This window comes from Pteropus alecto, unplaced genomic scaffold (assembly GCF_000325575.1).
Source record: "Pteropus alecto unplaced genomic scaffold, ASM32557v1 scaffold164, whole genome shotgun sequence".
In the NCBI taxonomy this organism is placed as follows: Eukaryota; Metazoa; Chordata; class Mammalia; order Chiroptera; family Pteropodidae; genus Pteropus; species Pteropus alecto.
The window spans coordinates 14403416-14425660 of NW_006439568.1; the positions used below are offsets into that span (position 1 = coordinate 14403416).

A 22245-nucleotide genomic window follows, 5' to 3' on the forward strand; every position below is an offset into this window, starting at 1 on the left:
ACATTTTAAAGACTTATTGATAGTAAAAGGTCTATTGCTAAAATGAGAAGTTAGGCAGCCCTAGTCTAACTTCAAACCACACTGTGTTAAAAATATGGTAAAGATGGGAGAGATAAGATGGGACATCTAAGATCTATGGTGAGCTAAAGCAGAGCCATCAAAAAGCAAAGCAAGAAAAAGAACAGATATTGTTAAGAGTGTGCTGAAACACAGTCTTAAGCAATAAGTAAGATTGTCTGGATGCTTAAATGGAACAGCAGTTGATCATGCCAGGTGTGCAGTAATCAGAGACCAACTGGCTCTTTTTGTGTCTAAGAATCGATTTTAAAGGAAGACAGATTCTGTAACAGTGGCTGAAATCATGAAGAAAATGACTGCCTTTTGTGTCTACAATATGCTCCAGGGGAAAATGACTACTGAGAATTTACTACTTCATTTTTTTTTCACTCAAACATACAAATAGCAGTTGCCGAATATTAGTAAGATCTTTGTGTTTTATGCCCAGGAAAGAAAAATAACGATAAGCCCTTTATGACTTTTAAAGTAGTTTACATATGATCTCATTTAATCCTCAAATATTCCAATTCCCATAAACACATCAAGCTTTTGCCACCAAAAAAATGTTGGATATACCAATTGACAGGGTTGAACACAGCCTTTTCCTCCTTACCAGTCTTAGGAAAAATGCTCCTATCCCATCTGTTTCATAAATGGATACTTAAAAGTTGAACTTTGTAAATGCTGTTTCTTAGTCACCTAATCATGCTGCCGCATTTAAGATTCCATCTTTTAACTGTTTCAGCTGCCCTTTTAGTTTGGTCGTGGTCCTCCAGTGAATATCTGAAAGCTTTGCCAGGTAATCATTGACTTCTTTTAGTTGGTTTTTAAAGACATTTCTGATTCAACTATCTAAACTGTGCCTCACCGCAGATTACCAGACAAGTGCCAGAGAATAAAATGTGCTAAAAGTTTTCAGTTCTGCCTCACCAATGAAAAATTTTAACTGTTTGTTACAATTCCAAATTACACTAAAAACCAAACCACTGTGCATGGTCATTATTCTACAAGATTATTAATATCTTTGAACCACAAATGCAGCTTCACCTCCATTCTCCTAAATCAATATTAAGGTGAAAGCGAATAAACAATAATAGTCGCCAACACTGTAAATAATGAAAATTTTAAATATATATAGTTAACTTAAAGCAAAAAATATTGTTATCTCTTAGAAGCTTCAAAAATACATCAATCTCTGACAAAGGGTATTTTTATTTTCAATTTGACATTTTAAACAAGAATCAGACAGAAAAGATCAATCAAACGTAAAAATCTAAAAGATGACATGAATTTCTCTCATGATACTGGTGTCAATAAAATAGCTAGCTCTCCTCGGGCATGCTGCGAGGCGGGAAAACACATTTAGAGGATACACAATGTACTGGAGATTGTTACAGATTTTATAACTTGTGTGCAAACTCACACATCATTATCATCTTCCTAAGTTAAAACATCTCCCAAACTTTCACTGGTTGTGAATCATTCTAAATTAATGCACAACTCAAGAAATACCCATCATGGAAGTCCTTTAATGTTCTCTACAAAAAAAAAAAAAATTAATTCAAATGTGTAGTTTTCATCAGGCATAACATATGCCCATTAATGAATGCATCTGGAGGCAAAAATATATGGCAAAATTAAATAAATTGAAACTGTAGGATAGTTATAAGAAAGATCTCCAATTACTTTGAAAATATATCATATTCTGATGAAAATATTCAATCTGAATTATTTTAATCTTGTGCATTGACTTAAAGAATTAAAATTATATGAATAAGTCATAAAGAATTATGATTTCGAAATTCAATGTTTGCTAATAGACTTCTAGGAATTTTGTATGTTTATTATGCACATAATTTGTATTTTATTAAACAAAGACCAAAGTTTGGAATATTCTGAGTGAACAGTATCAAAAATATTTAAGTAACATTTAGTTATCTGCACTACACTTAGTTTTTTCTACATGCAAACTGTTTCCTCAAATGTGAGGAAGTCAGTTGATAAACTGAGTTAATAAAGGAAAAATCAAATTGATGAAATATAGGGAAGCAGCTAGAAAAGCACTGCAAAAACATTCTGGAAACAGCAAATCTTGTTCATAATTTTGGAATGTAAATGATTAGCTGGAAGAAGCTAGCAGGGATATAATTTAGAGTATTCTGTCCTTGAGAAGGCTGACCAAAACAAAAGTATTAAAGAAAATAATTTCAGTTTTAATGGATTCTTCTAGAAAACTTGCAAATGCAGCTGTGGAGCATACATGAAAAGCTATTTCTAATATGTATGCCAAATTTCATTTTTAATAACTCGTATCATCTCCACAGTAATCAAAGAAAGCAATTTTATTTTATTATACATTTTAATAGATGCATATATATTTATGTCTTTAGTTCTGTTTAGTGTGTCATCGCTTTGCAATGGTAGTATAAAATGATCACAAATTCAAAAGTCTAATGTACATACATATTTCATAAAATGAGAACAGCATTTTTTGTATTTTGGGTCCTTGACATTTTTTTACAGTCAGCCCAAAGCATCCATCTGGAGGGTTGTGGGAAGACAGATAATTAGTGTTGTGTCTGTTATTAGAGACCATAGCTAGGCTGTGAAGCCTCCCTCCCTAGGATCTGAGAAATTTGTATCCTAGAGCAGTGTTTCTTATGAAAGCATGTTTTTGCAATGGCCATTTTTTATTGCTCACACATTAAAGGATATTTAGCATGTCTGGCTCCTAGGTACTCATTATCAATAATATTCTCCAAACCTTATGACAGGAAAAAACAACCCCACCCCACCCCACCTTACCATGTCTAGATTTTCAAAAGTCTCTTCAAGGAGGAAGTACTAACACTGATTGAGAACCAGTAACTTAGAAGTAAGAGGGAAGGGGGAACATGAATAATTGTAAAGAAAAAATGAGCAGGGGGTAGATCATCAATGGATTAGCTTCAGTGTTCCTCTATGCCCCCATAAACACAAACATACATTATAACGAGCCTCAGCAAGTCCAAGAGGGGCCTGTGAAAACCCCCAGGAGCTGTGAGAGAGCCCAAGAGCACGTGTGCTAGCACAACACCATTTGTTTCGGTGAAAAGCTACAAGCTTTCTAGAAAGGGCTCCGCACCTGGCAAAAGGAAAGAGAAAAATGAGGAGGAAATTAGAGAGCAGAAGCAAATGGCCAACAATGGCCTCTAGCATTTATTACCAATGTATATCCCAGTAGTCAGTAGTCCAGGAAGCCCCGCTACCCACCAGCAATGATCCAATTTGTGTCACTTAAACTATACAGGAGAAACCGATCTTCCTGGTCAAATCTTACCCATCTGAGTGAGGCATAGGATGTCAAAAATCTAAAAGATTGAGCATTATAATGCTATAATTAAAAAAAAGATAAGTATAGTTTTTGGGGGGTAAAAATGTCCCTAAAACTATACATTATTTTTAAATTTTGTAATTATAGCATTATATTAAATTTATTTGATTGAACTAAATTGGTAGGATTTACCTGATATCCAACGTGAAGAAATGTGTAAGAAATCACTGATCAGTTGGAACCAAAATTAATTACATTTTCTCTGCATCACTGAAAATTTGTACAGATGTTTCTTGACTTACAATGGGTTACATCCCAATAAGCCGATTGCAAATTCAATTTATCGTGTCAGAAAGCATTTAATGCTACACTGTAGAGAGTCAGTTGTTACCCTCATGATGGCTGGCTAACTGGGAGCTTCTGCTTGCTGCCACTGACCGCATCACGAGAGATATTATTGTATCGCCAGCTCAAGAAAAGATCAAAATTCAAAGTATAATTTCTACTGAATGCATTTGACTTTTGTTAGTAGCTAGTCAGACATGAGTGACGGGAAACAAAGGAATAGAGGCCCAGCCCAGAGACGGATCAAAGAACACCCCGTTGGTAGTTAGAGAATCCCCCCTGCATCCCTATAGACAAAAGACGGGAGGGTTATAGTCTTAGCTGGCCTAATCCAGCTACAGACGCCTGCACAGAAGGTACTACCCTAATTTGCCTACTATTTAAGCCTCATTATAATACTATATTTATGCCTGGAAGTTCATGAATCTATTTATAATAGACTGAATTCTACGTAAGTACATGTGCACTAGGCAGAGTTATACACCAGCCAGGTGTCAATCAAAATGACCCACTTGCCAATCACCTAGGAACGTTTTTGGAACCACCCATGACACCCCAGATATAAGGCAGACATTCTCACTTCTGAGCCTCTTCTTTTGTGGCTTTTTTCATGGTCCTTTTGGCCCTTTTGTATTGATTATTGTGATTGCAGCTCTAGGACCATGTGCCTCCATGGGGCATACTTTGTCTTTCAAAAATATACTTTTAATAAATCTTTTCTAAATCTCAATCGCCTGCGATTCTTCACTGGGTCAACTGAGGATGAACCAAGGGAAAATGCTTACTACACTTCTGTGTCATCGTTATCCCTCTCCTTCCCCGCTGCCGTTGGGGCGACTGAACTCTGATGGGCCCCAACAGTACCACTCTCACACCGTTGTAAAGTCCAGAAATAATAAGTCAAACCATCCTAAGTTGGGGGCCATCTGTGTGATCACGTTTCTGTGTGAACGTATGTGTGTGTATATAAAAATCTATGTTTAGGGTATTTGTGTGCTTATCTCTATATAGTATATATTAGGTACAGGAATTTTTTTTATAAAATGTTGCTAAACAAAATATAAAAATCCTATACTTCTTTCCGTACTCCTGAACAAGTAAACATAAAACCTTGTTTAAGCTGTCAAAATACATATATTCCTGAGAACAATAGTTTTCAAAATGTGGTCTATAAACCCCTGGAATTTTGAGATCTTTTTAGGAGTCTTTGACTTAAAAAAATCTTCTTGACACTGAATTTTCTTCATAAACTTTGACAAAAATACCAAATCATGACATTTTGAATGCAGAAGCAGATAAGATAAATGTGGCTGTCTTCTATTAAGCCAGATATGAAAGAAATATGAAAAGTTATGGAACAACGTCATTATTCTCACAAATTAAGTTGTTTTGGAAAATCTTATTTTCAATAAATATGTTATTTTGTTAACATGCATTGAGCTTTTTGTTAATTTTAAATGATTTAATAAATATTTAAATTTTTCTGTTTTAAATTTTAATATGATAAATATCGATAGATATAACCCATATAGCAAAAGCCATTTGAGATCCTCAATAACTTGCAATAGTGTAAAGTGGTCACAAGACTGCTGTCTTGAAGTATGGGTCAGCCACCTCCTATCACAGCCATATTTGAAAATTTGAAAATTTGACAACGAATATTTTAATAGTGTCCCTAATCCAGCACTTACTGTATAAGAAAGTGATATCCACCAATTCATTAGAGAGAGGCACACTCACTTTGTGACTCTTATAGCCCCAGGGATAATTCTTATTCAAATAAGAGATGAAAATAGATCACCGTTTCTCATATCTGCAGGCAATGTGCGTTCACAACTTTGAAAAAAGTCACATGTTCTCCTATCATGGTCCTATCCAAGCACCTATCTGTTCAAGTACATCAAAACTTGACTTTTATTTTACATATAATAACTCAATAAATATTTTACAGAAACCTTTCTTGACGGTCAGTAATGCTATTAACAGAATAAAAGTGAAGCAAGCCAAAAATTAACTGTACATGGTCCTTTGAAAGATATGCTGAAAATATCTGATACATTTCTATTTATTGAGCAATATCAAATGAAGAAATAATTCTAGTATAGTATATTTTTGGCTTAATTTTTAAAAACTTAAATTAATGTACTTATTCTATATGTACAAACACATATTTATCCATAAAACTGCTTGCTATTTTCAAAACTTCCATATAGTCAGTAATTATTTTGATTTGCCATTAGCTGGTATCAAAAGTAAAACATATATGGTCTAGAGTCATTATAAATATTGAATCTACTACTAAGTTAACAATTTCCTAAACTTGTTTAAAAATCAATATTTTTAAATTATTTGTTTTATTTGTCTTCTTTCACAAATTAATTGATACTTATTTTCATTTTCCTTTAAAATACCATAAATGGTACTGAACTGAATATTTTTCGCTGCGGCCATGAAAATAAAACATTCCCAGTTACTACAATGGATAAGTTTTATCTTATAGAAAAAGTTTTTTTAAAAAGCAGGACAAATTTGCTATGCTTTGACTTCCGTCTGGATTCCTGTTTGGTTTAGATTGCTGGGAAATCTGTTTGTGGGAGAACTGGGAGGCCGGGTCTATAACTGGGCTGTCAATCAGATGCGATGGTGTAAATGAGAAGCCATATGGCTCACTGCTGTTTTTCATGCTGAAAAAAATGACAAATTTTTATGTTCAGTTCCCACCAATATAATTATACTGTATAGAGAAAATATACTCTGGAACACATGTACTGATCTAAGGCTCTTTTTTTCCAAATCAACCTAATTACTATGTACTGACTGAAAACCCATTTTTCTATTCTTTTGAACCAGTGAAAGAAAAGTATGTGGAACATATAGTTAAGTGTAAAAAGCAGTGATTTTGAACTCAAACAGAATTAGATTTATCTCATTTGTGTGCAATGGATTTAATATATAAAATATTATTTAAATTAATGTTTTTCTATGTGCTTAAGCTGCATTTAGAATGACAGATATTCTATACAGGTTTACAATCCAGTTAATAAAATTACTTTGGCATGGATTTCAGCATATGTGTCCTAAAAAATCACTTCATATTTTTCTTTAATTAGATCGAGTTTAAAATACCATGAAGATACTATTTAAAGGAACTATACTATAGAACCAAGAACCATCTGGTAAAGAAAAATTACCTTTCTCCTTACCTATCTCTACTGTTTTCCTTATATTGCTCTTGGTTGCTCACTAGTTTTCCTGCATAGAGTAATAAAATGTGATCCACTGACATAGAACCCATTGTAAATTTTACTACTTTGTTAGTTTTGTGTGTGTATGTTGTGTATGTATTCATATGTATGATATAAATGATGTATATGATATTTAATATATATTTTAATCTATATATCTATATGAACACCCCCCCAAAGCTTGCAAAATTATAGTTCTATAACTATTTATTGATTGAATAACTTCTCAATTTTGAGTCGATTCCAGGAAAACCACGAAAATGCACCATAAAAAAATATACAACATGTGTAGAGTGCAAAGGTTATCTGTCTTCCAGCTACAGGATGAAATTCAAGTTTACTGAGTTTCTTAATAATGAAAGAAAGCACTGAACAGAATAAACATGAGTCTAAATGCAATTTTACTCCTAATATTAATAAATCACATATACTTGATGAAAAGCAGTTTTTAATGGTTTGGTATGACTCAACGCCTCCATCAACAGAAGGGAATTCAATAGAGCTGGGTAAAAGGACTTAATTGGAAATTTCAAATTCGATATTGGGTTCACTTAACAGCTTGCAGAACATGATGAGCACAGCATTTGCCCTGTTTTTGCTCCACTGCTTCTAAATCTTGTTTATAAATGTTGAATTTCAGTGTAATTATAGGAGTTAATCTAGTGAACGATAAGTGTCTGATTCTACACATTTTCTTGGTAACTCAGGAAAAATTCTACTACGTCTTTTGCATACCATAATTTCACAGTGAGAATCATTTAATGACCGATCCAATCAATGATCTCTTTTACTATGGTTAGAAGAAAGATCCAATTTATGGAAATGTGAAGTCACAGGCAATGTATTGCTCATGACCTGTGAGGTATAGTGATCTCTTAATTATTTTCAGCATAGAATAAAAAGTTTCTCTTCATAAAAAGTTTTTTAAAGTGGAGAAGAGCATTTCTAATAGTGATTTCTGATCACATTATTTTCACATTAATGACCTTCGAAAGCTTTGAGCCAAACCTGTTCAAGTCTTTGTCAACTATCAAATGATGCTCGAGAAGTTATTTAAACACTGTTTCTCATCTATAAAATATTAATAATAACACTCTCCTGGTAGGGTTGTATGAATTATAATGAAATAAGTTCTTAACACGGTATCGATCACATAGTAAGTGCTCAGTAAAGAGAGTCAGAAAAACATTCCTAAAACATAATTATAATAAAAATGACAACAAGAATAATGACACTGAACTAAATATTTATATAGAATATCTCATTAATTTTAAAACAATAACATAAGGTAAGTAGTATTGTTACCCCTATTTTACAGATAAGGAAAATGAGACTTATCTTAGTGGGCTAGAGAAACTTGTTAATGTCACATAGCTAATAAAAGACAGAGCAGAAGTTGAACAGGCGAAGGCAGCAGCTATTATTATCATATTCTTATCCTCATCATCACCAACATCAACCCATCCCAAGATCTCTTTAGCAGACTAGGCTATAAAAATGAGTTCTTGGGTACTTCCAAAGATAATTGCCTCCCCTTGGAAGAAATCCAGAACAAGCCCACATTAAGCTAAATTCTGCAGTAGAGTGGGCTGTTATACAGTTGGGAGGATTTATTCAAAGCACCTAGAAGGCACATGAAAGATGAATAGATAGAATTTGTCAGATTTTCCTTTACCTTTAAATGTATCCCAGTTCAATGAAAGGAAAAGGGACAAAGTTATTTTGTTCATACTTAAAGACATTTTTAAACATCATTACAGTTAGCTCATCTGGTTGTCAGTCTCTATGGAAACAAACACGGAATCAAAGATAGACATTCACACCTCATACGTAATAGTCCACATTGTTAATGAATGATAAAAATTACAAGAGATTTGAGTGTAAATTTATGAGTCTACAGTGAGGAGATTGAAAATGAAAAGGTGAAGTTCACTTGAGTCGAATTCTGTAAAGCCTTTATTCAAAAATTTTCACTTGTTATATTTCCCCTACTTAATATTTTCAAATAAATGTAAAGTTGTAGTATTTTGGATACAAATAAGATATGTACATTTTCCTAAAAAAAAAAAATATTTCAATGATTCATGATCATATAGGTATAATCATCTAAAAATATTCATATAAAAGATGATAATAATTTCACAGAAACATCATGACATATTTAAATAAATCACAGAAAAACAGAATATACTGTTACTATAAATACATTCTCATTATTTTTTCAAAAACCTGGGTAAAATGCACTTGATTTTTAATAAGAGGAATTTCTAATGTGCTCAAATGACTTTTAACTTTTATTTCATAATTATCATTGAGAGAGTCAGACATTTAAAGTATGCTGTGACTTTTGTTTTAATCCAGTTTAAAAACATGACTGTTAAGAATGTATGCTGTTCATTAATAAATTTAGATATGTTCAAAAAAATTGGACTTTTTTTGTACCTGGAGATTAAACAGTCAATTTGATATTTGAAAGACTTGATAGATAAAGCCAAATACCAGTAGAGCATTTCATAACCAGACTGTTCATGGGAAATCATCCCAATATAACATCTGATGACTAGGGAAATATACTCAAAGCCATTAGATTGTCGCGTTTTCACATCTCAGTACTGTGCTACCTCCTACATGACAATCACATTCCTCCCATGCTATGGAGAAATGAAATCAAAAGCAAGACCTTATCACCCCCAGTTATTTATCAGCAATTCTCCTTTCACTTCTTGGCATATTTTAGGGTATACCTCAGGGTAAGTTCAGGGACCAGGAAGGATAGCCTTTGAATGGACTTACTTCCCCTTTTATTTATCATATCCTCTTCAGTAGGCTCTCTGACTCAAATCTGAGCAATCAATGAGGAAGGAGAGAGAACAGGTTAAAGGGAATTGGACAGGGAAGAAAGTAGGGATTGTTTACATTTTTAAATGGGTTCATTTGTGTTTATATACCCGTGGTTAACTAATAATCACATCTCTAGTTATAATTGTTTTAATTAGTGAAAATTGTTCTAGTCTTAATTGAAGCCCAATTAAAAATTTTAGGCTCCTAGCAATTGATATGAAATTTGGTTTCAGAGAGCCCTGAGTACCATTACTGCAGATAGCCCTTCACCTATTCACTTTGTCACTGGAAGAGTTACTTAGTTCCTGTGAGCCTCTGAGTAGAGATCTGCAACTAAGGATGACAATAATTACTTCATGGGATCATTGCGATGTGATCAGATTGCTTAGCTTGGGCCTTACACTTAAAGGGTGGTTATTGTTATGATTACTTTGACAGGATACCACTAATTACAACTGAAGACTAGGGTCCTAGTGGCAGTTCAGGAGACTTGCAAGCCTCAGTCACCTTTCACTACCTCTGGTTACCTGTCTAAGATCTCCCTTCTCACCCAAAGCTGTCATTCCTCTGCAGGTTATCTTCCTTCCATATCACAAATTGTAAAGCTAGGGTAGACTTTAATTGCTAATCAGTTGATTAAAGTTATTCGCACAAAGGTATGAATAAGGCTTAACAGAACTGTGGACTCTTGCCTTTTTCAATGCCCACATAATCTATAATTGAGATTTTGGGGGAGCTTTTCTCTCTGTGTGAGGGACAGCTCTGCTACCTCAAAAAAATTAATAATACAGTAAACATAACCATCAACTCTTTACCAGGATAATTTTTAACTGTTACAATGTTATCCGTATGGAACAGTTATTTATAGAGGCAAAAGTTAACCAAATGGATAGCTGTCAAAAGACTTATTACCTATAAATACTATACTGTTTACTTTAAATTTCACTGAAGTGGCTCTTTTAACTCACAGGAAAAATGTTAGTACCACAAGGACAGGGATCTTGTAAGTTTTCTTCATGGATCTATTTGAAGCACCTAAGTGGCACTATAATAAATGTTCAATAAACATTTGTTGAAAGATCAGGGAAAATATACTGTTAAACTCCTGCCCTTTAGAATCTTGCAGAAATAAATAAATGGATAACAATACATAAATAAAAGTAACCATACTTTGATTTATTTAAAAATCACACAAAAATGGCATGTCCTAGGCATTTTGTTTATGAGGACAGCCTCTGACAATTAATTTTGAGTTTGAATTTGGACTGTGTGACCCATTCAATTAAGTGTAAATCACTTAATTTCTCTGTGCCTCAGTTTCCTCTTCTGTAAAATACTGCTATCTCATAATATTGTTATTAGGACCAAATAAGGTACCGAATGAGTAAATGGCCTAAAATTTACTCGCATAACATAAGCACCAATAAATGCTAGGTGTTTTTATTAAAACCTGAAATTTTACTGAGGAAAGTATTGAGGCCCATGAAGTAAAAGACAGCTGCAGGTCCCACAGCCAGTTGTCAATACCAGAACTAAACGGCTGCATTTCAACTCTATCTATGAAAATCTCTCTCTATTGACTGTATCAAGCTGCCTGCTCATGCCTTTATATATACTTTCTAAAACTACTTACAAGGGAGAGACGGGTGGGGGGGGGCGGGGAAAGGGTGATGAGTGTGGTTCACTCTCTCTTGCAACGACTTTTGAAAGATGCAGGATTCCCAGATGCTTCCTGGAAATGACGAGAAAACCTTAAACCCTAAGTTTAGCAGACTTATGCAACTAAAAAATTTTGTTCTTTTTGTTCCCTGAATTTGGGAGCACGCAGATTCAGGAAAACTAAAGAAGTGTCTTCAGGATTAACATAATATTCAGTCACCTAACGCCTCACTTCCTCCTCCGGTCTCACCTCCCTCCGCTCCCTGCTCCCTGCGTTCCCCACAGCTGGTGCTGGGGACCGCGAATGGCTCCGAGTGAGCGCGGGCGGGGGCGGCCACTCTCCGCTGCAGCAGAGGGGACAGAGCAGGTTGGCGGGCGCAGACAAGGAGAAGCGAGGCAACAAGCGCAGACGAAGAGCTCAGCTGAGAGCAGTTTTCCTCCAGGACCTGTCAAGTCAGACCCACGTGTAGACCAGGAGGATCATACAAAGGCTATGTAACCAGCGGCGCCCTCTGAGCGCAGCCTAGATGTGCTTCGAGCCGCAGGTGAGTCATCCTGCCCTCCTTCCCACCGCCCAGTGTCCAACAGGTTGGCCGGGACGCCGCTCCGAGAGGCCTGTGGGTACACTCCTGGTCCCACCTGGGCACAGTGCTCGGCTTCTTCCTTTACCGAGGCGTCGTTACCCTTTAAAGTCCTGCCCCAGCTCATGTCTGTTCTATTCCTTGTCTTTTTTTTTTTTTTTTCTTTCCCTCTCCTAAAATGAGAGCTCCGCTGTGTGCCGGGGAGCGCGTCCAGAATACCTGCTATTTGGGAGACTTGTGGGGACAGAAATGGCTAACCCGTAGGGCTCCTAGTGCCTGAACACGCGGCGGAAGTTGGCAGCAATGACCCTCAGTTCTCAGCGATTCGCTGAGACTTTAATTGAAAATCATCATTAATTATCCTTATTTCTCAACCAGGAGTTCAAAACCTAACGGAGGAGGGAGAAGAAAATGGAGCTTGAGTGACAATCAGAATAGAATAAGAGTGAATGGGAGCAAATGATGCTGCGCCCTCGCCCAGAGCACCCTCCCCTACGAGCTCCCACTCCAGGCTAACCCTCCTGGGGAGGCTGTGAAGTCGCCGCGGTAAAAGAGGAGGAGAGAGTATATATCCTCAGACTGGAAGGGACTCAGGCTCGGTTACCACTTCCTTTGCTTTCTGAACTTTTCGTTTCGCTCTTCTGCGTGCAGGAGGGAGTCTTGTCATCTCCTTGATTGCGTTCCGCCGAAAGTCCTCCTCCTCCAGTCTAGACCTCCCTACCCGTCCCCACCCACTCCCTCTCTCAAGTAACCAGGCTTTCAATCCGTACCCCTTGCAGGCTGGGGATCTCCATTACAAAGTTGGGGAAAGGGGGCGGAAGTCCGGGAGGGCCACGGCGAGTGTGCCCTGGGGCTGTCCTCGCCTTGGACCACACCTGAGCATTTCCCTGGACGCGACCCCTCGGGTCCTCCCATCCTCTGGGCTCCCGCTCTTGGGCGGGGCTACCGCGCACTCTCAGCTCCCTAGCGGCGAGAGGCGGCACGAGCACAGAAGTGGAGAGAGTAGGGGCGCGCGGGTGGCAGGCAACCCCTCCAGAGCCAGAGAAATCCCGGCCGCCACCAGGGGCCGTGCCACAGCCCTCGTGCGACCGAGGCTTCCGGCGCGCCCCCAACTTTGTAGAGCCCTCAGGCAGCAGCGGCCAGGATGGAGCTGCCTCCCCACCGCCGCGCGCTGCTGGATTCGCCTCTTGACAGCGGCTCCCTGACCTCACTGGACTCCAGCGTCTTCTGCAGCGAGGGCGAAGGGGAGCCCCTGGCGCTCGGGGACTGCTTCACCGTCAATGTGGGCGGCAGCCGCTTCGTGCTCTCGCAGCAGGCGCTGTCATGCTTCCCGCACACACGCCTGGGCAAGCTGGCAGTGGTGGTGGCTTCGTACCGGCGGCCCGGGGCCCTGGCCGCCGCGCCCAGCCCCCTGGAGCTCTGCGATGATGCCAACCCGGTGGACAATGAGTACTTCTTCGATCGCAGCTCGCAGGCATTCCGCTACGTCCTGCACTACTACCGCACCGGCCGCCTGCATGTCATGGAGCAGCTGTGCGCGCTCTCCTTCCTTCAGGAGATCCAGTAAAAAAAACCGATGCCTGCTGCAGGGACAGGTACCCAAATGGCACGCGGTGACCGGGCGGGGAGGCGGGCGCGGTGGAGAGAGGGCGGCAGAGGTAAAAATGTGAGGCTTTGCACAAGCCTCGCAGAACCCAGGCCTAAGAATACCTGTGGCCACTTCTGCGCTGGAAGCTGGGGAGGCGGTGCGGGCTGGAAAGCATCAAGGCTGTTTTGTAATTGGAACTTTTGAACCTAATTCTTTTTGGAGTGAATGTATGCCAATTTATTTATAAGGCATGGAAGGTCAGGCCTGAAATAAATATTTGGTGACTGAATAAATGAGTTAGAGAAGCTATGCTCCAAAAGATGCATGTAAAGGGAGCATTATCAGTTATCAAACCGAGGACACTCACTTTAAAAACTTGGACAAGTGCTTTACACATAGAAGATAGAAATTTAATTCCTTAACTTTGATAATGACTTTGCTATTATTTTTCTATTACTACCATTTTTTCATAAATACCTTTCCATTTCTCTCTCTCTCTCTCTCTCTCTCTCTCTCTCTCTCTCTCTCTCTCTCACACACACACACACACACACACACACACACACACACACACACACAAAATTCCATGACAAATTTCTGTTCTTGTTACAAGAAAATGGGAATAAAATACATTAATCTAACATAGATTTGCTATGTATAAATTCTTTTGTATAAACTTCTACCACAATAGTGTCATTTAAAAAATAATATATCTAATGAGAAATTTAGAATTCCATGGGCAAGAGACAGCCTGGGTAAAACATGAATGGACATTTTCTACATTTTACTGAAATAAAAAGCATGACCTCACTGTCAAGTTTAATTCTCTTTTACTTCTGTATTAAAAAAAAAAAAAAAGTTGACTAATCACCAAGTTGTCTTCTCTAAAAGATACTTCAGAAGAAAGGAGCTGAGTGAAACTTTAGACTTTAAGAAGGACACAGAAGACCAGGAAAGTCAACATGAGAGTGAACAGGACTTCTCACAAGGACCTTGTCCCACTGTCCGCCAGAAACTCTGGGACATCCTGGAGAAACCTGGGTCTTCCACAGCTGCCCGAATCTTTGGGGTCATCTCCATCATCTTCGTGGTGGTGTCTATCGTCAACATGGCCCTGATGTCAGCTGAGTTAAGCTGGCTGGACCTGCAGCTGCTGGAAATCCTGGAGTACGTGTGCATTAGCTGGTTCACCGGGGAGTTTGTCCTGCGCTTCTTGTGCGTGCGGGACAGGTGCCGCTTCCTAAGGAAGGTGCCAAACATCATAGACCTCCTTGCCATCTTGCCCTTCTACATCACCCTCCTGGTAGAGAGCCTGAGTGGGAGCCAGACTACACAAGAGCTGGAGAACGTGGGGCGCATTGTCCAGGTTTTGAGGCTGCTCAGGGCTCTGCGCATGCTAAAACTGGGCAGGCATTCCACAGGTACGCAGATTTCATTGATACCTTTTAATTTGCCTTTGTTTGTAAACTTTAGTGCTTTGACCACAATCCAACAAAAGCAACTCTGCATCTATACTCAAAATTAGCAGCCTCCTGATTTTACCAAACCATGATCTCCAAAAAGGTATTGAGAAGCAAAACCTTAAAGTTTTATCATGGGTATAGAGGAGACGATGCCTCTCACACTCTTTTTCTCCGTAAGAGTATTTGAGAAATAATTTGCCCACTTGTTAACCTCAATTTGTTTTATCTCACTGCCCAGACGATGTACAGAAATGAAAGACTCTGCTTCTAGAAGGTTACAGATAAAATATGCATAAACAGCTCATAAAAAGATATGCATAAATTATATATGATACATTAGAATGTGAGCCAGTTTCTCTTCTGTGTCCAAGGATGTGCCTACCACACATGTTCCTTGGCAGAAGAGAAAGTCAGTCCTCCAGAGGCTTCTCTGGCTATGCAGAAAGAGAGATGACCAGGTACTGGTAACCTTCCCATAAGTTTTGAAGAAACAATGGAAATATTTGCTTTGGAAGAAAGCAGAAGACACTAATTAAATATTTTATCTAGGATCTGAGAATTTTCTTGTCCCTGATCTGGGATGCATGAGAGAGATGGTAACAAGAATTCCATAGTTTGGGATGTGTATCATAAAGCCTTGATAATCTAATGAACACTCTCTCTAGAAAAATCTCCATACAACACACAACTGTGCATGAAAATAATAGTCAATGGTGGGGGAAACCACACAAATCCATGAAAGATGATCCTTCCTCTCTGGGGGCAGTGATCCTCAGTGGCCGGCTCTGTAGCTGTTGGATGTTCCAGAGTACATATGTGTTACCTTGCGTTAGACTTTAAAGACAAGAGGAATCCCACGAAAATCTTGTTAAAATGCAAATTCTGTGCCCCAATCCACAGAGAGTCATATTTTAGTATTTGGGGTTGGATCTAGGAGCATACACTTTAACAAGCTCACAAGTGATTTTGATGTAGGTGGTTCTTGGACCACGCTTTGAAAAACACTGAAGGAGGACGCCATGTTAGTATCATACATATTAATGTAATACGTATGAATAAAAATAATTTGGCTAGAGCATCCTACTATCACCTTATTTTTCTACATATATGCCTGACTGGTCACCTAAAAGAAGTTAATGGCAGTTATCTCTTTCTGCAGTTACAGAGAGAGATTAACCTCAGCTTCCCCCCACATCTTGAGGCAATGAGGACCGATGCTAACATCATTTTGGTAGTGTGTTTTCCTAGCTAGGCTCACACGCCAGGGATTTGATAATGGGGTTTCCAACAACTTTTAGAAGTACTACTCTTTGTTTTCTGACACACATAATGGGATGCTTTCTTCTAGTATTTATAAACTCTTCACAGGATTCAATTTAAAAACACCCAGTAAAGACTACATTTTTTTTTTCCCCAAAAGAGAGGAAAAGAAAATAATAGTAATTTCCACAATGTCACCTCTTCAAAGGGTTTTTCAGTTCTAAAGTAGTACAAAGTGTTAATAAAGCCTTAGTTTATTGAAAAGATATGAACACTTGCACAAATGTTTGACAATTTTATCTCAAGCCTTACATTTGGCAAAACATAGACATAGATGTCATATTTCCCCATGTAATAATTACATATATAAATTGAGAGGTATTATACAATACAGTTAGGAGAACAATGACAGGCCAAACAGCCTGAGTTTAAATCCTGGCTCTGTAGCTTTGTACAAAAGATGCTACATTTCTGTGCCTGTCTTCTCATCTGTAAAATGGAATAATAATGGCAACATCTGTCTCATATTGTTTTTTGAGGATTATCTGAGTTAATAAATGTGGCATGCAGAAATTCAGGCCACTTTACATTTCTTTACAAAATCGTTTAGAAGATCTCATCTTGAAATAAACACAGACTCCCCAAATGGTCTGCTTTTCTTCATATGTTGTCAATTTATTTCAGAAATGCAATTCAGTACAGACACAGCAAGGTCAATTTTTTAAAAGATATTCTAAAGATATTCTAAAAAATTTTATTTTTGAAGTTAAACCCCAAAATTAATATTCACTGATCTGTAAAAAAATTCAAGAATATTTCAAAATTTTAAGAACAAAATCAAAATAATAGAACACAAATAGTATTTTAGTGCACTTCAAGTAGTCTCCAGTGAGTGAATAAAAATTTTAAATGATTCTAAGAGGTAGTGCTTTGGACTTCAGAGACAGTATTATTGTGACAGCAGATTGATATGACTTCGAAATATAGATATACTTTTAGCAATATCTCTCTAGTGTTAGAGAAGATACCTCATTCAAATCACAGTCCCATTACTCTCCCTAGGGCTTAATCTCTTCAGAGATGGGGATGGACTCTCTTGGGTCTGTCTCCCAGGGGCTCGATAAACCCTCAGAATAGCAATGGGGAATCCACCCAATGCCTCATAGTGATTTTCCTAGTGGCTTCAGTCCTCCATACCTTTTTGCTGTGGAGAAATATTCTGTTTTCAGGTCTACCTCCTTATAAGAATGTAGAAATTCTATGTATTCAAGGGAGATATTTCCCTATGGCTTTGGTATGAAGGATGAGAATGTCAATGGGTGCCATGGGAGTTCCGGAATCCCTCCTAACAGACCTCTCTGAATGTCCTCTAAGTGTACATATGATGCTCTCTCATCAGTTTTATAACTGATGCCTAACTTATTTCTGCTGCTCTCACTCTTTACTGCCTCTTGCATTCAGATAACGATCCCCTCATTGTGTTAAACTTTATTGGAAGGGCGAGAAGAAAAGATGCATAAAATATAAAGAGAATGCATCAAATTGGCACTAGAAAAATGTGTTGAAGTGATGCATTAAAATGCAGATCTGACCAAACAAGCCCTCCACATGCAACACTGCAAAGTTCTCCCATTGTATAGACTCCAGTACAAATTCCTATCATACATCCTCTGCTTGCTCACTTATTTTTTTTATAAATAATAGGTATTTAATAAATACATAAGTAAGTGAATGAATCTAACTATATTTCTTTTTATCTTTCTCAATCCTGCCCCATCAATCGAACTAAGCTTCCTGAAGTAAAGATTGATTTGTCATCTATGTTTCCCCAGAACTTAACCTAATGCTGGAGTCATAGTAGATGTGAAACGCATGTTTGTGGGTGGATAGTGGAGAGGGGGAGGGGAGGCGGGAGGAGGAGGGGAGGAGTGCCAGTGACTGACAGTAGTTGTTCTATTACAGGATTACGCTCACTTGGGATGACAATCACCCAGTGTTATGAAGAAGTCGGCCTACTGCTCCTATTTCTGTCCGTGGGAATTTCTATATTCTCAACTGTGGAATATTTTGCTGAGCAGAGCATTCCCGACACAACCTTCACAAGTGTCCCTTGTGCATGGTGGTGGGCCACAACATCCATGACTACGGTGGGCTATGGGGACATTAGACCAGACACCACCACAGGCAAAATCGTGGCCTTCATGTGTATATTATCCGGAATCCTTGTCTTGGCCTTGCCTATTGCTATTATTAACGACCGCTTCTCTGCTTGCTATTTCACCTTAAAGCTCAAGGAAGCAGCTGTTAGACAGCGCGAAGCTCTGAAGAAGCTAACCAAGAACATTGCCACTGACTCATACATCAGCGTTAACCTGAGAGACGTCTATGCCAGGAGCATCATGGAGATGCTGCGACTGAAGGGCAGAGAAAGAGCGAGTACTCGGAGCAGCGGAGGAGATGATTTCTGGTTTTGAATTTGCTTTCAGTTTATTTACAAAAGCTTGTGTAAAACTAAATCAATTGATAAAGCCTTGATTTGGTTGTCTGTGTACTGCCGAGGGGTCTCTGTTGAATACTACCTGTGTTAAGTTTTGCTGATACATTGCTTGGTCTACTAGAAGAGTTCATATCCCCCCAAACAACAGAGCATTGTTTTGATACATTTGAATCTCAAAAACAGCCATTTAATATAACCCAATACAACTAGGCCAATATGCACATGTATTAATTGCCAGATATAAAATAATATTGCAATACATACAACAAAGTTAAAAGTTTTGTGTCTCAAGAATGTTAAAACTAGTTTGTACCACTAATGAAAAAAAAAAAAATGAAAGTTAAACTGCAAAGCCCAGAGAAAAGTCGTGACATTTAAAAACACATTGAAGAACTTTGCTATTTAAAGATATTCCCCAAGTAAATACACCACTCCTTTCTGCATCAGTTCAAGCTGTTGAATACAACAATTAGCTTTGCAAGAGAAAATCCCAGTTTGTTGGTCATAGATTGTGTCCCTATCTTCCCTCTGATGCAAAGCACTGGTCACAAATGGACTGAGCTCTGTATTCCATTATTATTATTGGAGGTGGGGGTCCCCAAAGTACTTAAACTGCAGTAGGAGAGTGCTGTAGAAAGCCTTCGAGAATTGCACATCTTCACCCTCCCCGCTGAGTGCTGTCTGTGGAGTATCAGATATCTTACAGCACTCCACAGAAATGAGATGGTCTTTGGGAATCTCCTTATTGATGTAGTGTTCAACTTATGTCTTTAAAATTATGAATATGCAAAGGTGAAGCAGTGAACATCCTAAATTTATTAAATAGTTTTATTTCGTAAAATGAGAATAATATGTTGAATAATATCACCAGATGAACTTAAAGATCTTTCATTTGTTAAAATACATGGAGTGTTGGGGTACATAACAAATGTTCAAACTTTGCATGCATTTTTACAGCATTTGACAATCATTCATGATGATAATAAAACTCCTAGATATCAGGTTATATAATTAAAACCAAATGCTCTAAACCTAAACATTAATTTATGTTTCCCATAATTCTAGTAAATGAGATTTTTAAAACTAAGAGTAATAGAGAGTTTCACTTTAAAAGCTGCATACTCAATGGTTGTGATAGTGTTCCCAAGTGGAAGAATATTGGTTCTTAGGGGACAAGAATATCTTCCTCTTTACATTCATAAAACACATATATACGTGTAACACATAAACAGATGTAGAGTATATCTACAGTATTAAAATTTCATGGGGTATGAAATGAGAAAAAAAAATCTTTGCCAGGTTTGGGTGTGGTAAGAAATAAACATGAAGAAATACTGCTATTATATATAGCTATACTGTATTTTATCAATTCTACTGAACACACCTTATTATTTTATGAACTACAAAAGAAAGAAAAAGGAAGGAAAGGGGAAGAGAGAGAGAGAGAATGAAAAAGAAAAGCCAATCAATTGTAAGATGCCACCGAGTGTCAAATGCATCCAGATTTTGGCTATGTAAAAATTTAAAGTATGCATCTTAAAATCAATGAAATGTCATATATACTACCTCCAGTGATATGCATGCTTAAGCTCTAAAAACATTTTTATTGATGGCATGAGCTTTAGATTGTATGCTAAAATACTTTAATCCACTGGGCTTGTTTTTCCTAAATATTATGAAAGATTGAGGAGATATGAGTAGAAATAACTAAATATCTCCCCTCTTACACAGTTCATGGTTCTAGAGCATGGCATAAGGCCACAAGTTCTAATTAAATCTGTTCTGCAGTCTGAAGGGCAAAGAAAGTTCAGACACATAAGGCAAACTCACCCTGGCTTCCCCAGAACTCTCTCCAACAAGAACAGTTACTCTGATCCAGGACCACACTCTGTATGCATCATGTTTTATGTACCTTTATCCTCAAAATATCCCCATTATACAATTAGTATTCATGTACTCTTCTAAGTATATATTTTATATATTTATTCATTCAACAAATATTTGTTCAGGACCTAACTCTGTGCTGGGCACTAGAGATTTTTAAACCAGATGAAGTCCCTTTTCTCTTGTATTCAATATTCTATTCGAGGATGTGAGGGGAACACGATGACAAAACTGAGGTATAAAAAGATGAAGTAACTTGCCCACATTTACGCAGCCCATGCATAAGTGACAGAGCCAGGAATCAATTCCAATCTGCTAGACCTTAAAAATGATACTCCTAAAAGTCACATTACATATTTCATTATCCCCATACAACCTATGTAGAGGAATTCACTTTTTAAGCAGGCAAGTCAATTTTCTGTGGGTGAAAAGATTTAATACGCCTTAAAAATATCTGCTTATTCTCAGAGGTGGAATGGTGATTTTAAGGGATTGTTGCTCTCATACCTTATAGTCATTATTAAATAAGAAAAATATTATCTTTAGAATACTTAATAGTTGGAAAATGAAAATGAAAAAACTATATGCATTATATATTTTTTTTTCATACCACAGAAGATTCTAAACATGATCTCCACAATGTGGTATGTTAGCTGCATAAATTTTGTTGTTAAGATGTGGACATTTCAAAAGAAATTTTTAAATATCACTGCTTAGTCAACTTTGCTGTTATATAACATATCAGTGTACTTATTCAACAAATGTACATATAAGTAAGCAAATCAAATTTAAGTAACAAATCAAGGCAGGAACTCTTAATTTTATATCATATCACTTAAAAAACATTTGGCATTTCTTTTAAATCTAAGAATTATTGCTATAGGACAATTTAATTTGTTCGGAAATGTAAATAATGGAATTATTGGCTTTCTTTAACCTCAGAGAATACTAATTAAAAATATTTGCATGCACAGAGGTAATTCTTGAGTAACTAAAGAGCAATTTTAAGGAATTACTGAGGTATCTCTAATAGAAGTGGCATCGTACTTATGTTTTATTGTTTATATATAAGGAATTAATGCATTTATTATTTTAACACAAATTAGTATTAAGTACAATTTATTAGATGCTCAAACAAGTTGACTGAGGTAGAAAACCCTGAACTGTTTCAGTGGAATTCTTACTATCGTTGAAATCTTTTCACTACAGAAAATCTATATACTGACACAAGTTATCTAAGCAAAATATCATCACGGGTGAGCTTACTGCTTTGACAAATTTTTTCACTATATATTTTGTTAACATGAAAAGCCCGTTCTTTTAAAATATTAGCCATTAACACATCTGTCTTATAAATCATTCTACATTCTGAAAGGCAAGATATTGGTTGGCAAGTGATGTGTTATCACCTTGCTGATTTCCTTTGCAAAACACCCCCACTCCTAAATCTCTCTCCAACCCATGCTGAGATACAGCATAAAAATGTCACATAAGGAGAGCTTTATTTATAAA

At 37.4% G+C, this 22245-nt stretch overlaps 1 protein-coding gene across 1 annotated transcript; it reads left to right on the forward strand.

The window, feature by feature from the left end:
- Positions 1-13185: 13185 nt before the first annotated feature.
- On the forward strand, positions 13186-19022 carry KCNV1 (potassium voltage-gated channel modifier subfamily V member 1). Its single transcript, XM_006916602.2, is given in 4 exon segments — positions 13186-13603; positions 13606-13636; positions 14521-15050; positions 18315-19022. Coding segments are annotated over 4 exon segments (1491 nt in total). The 3' UTR covers positions 18827-19022.
- The last annotated feature ends 3223 nt before the right edge of the window (positions 19023-22245 follow it).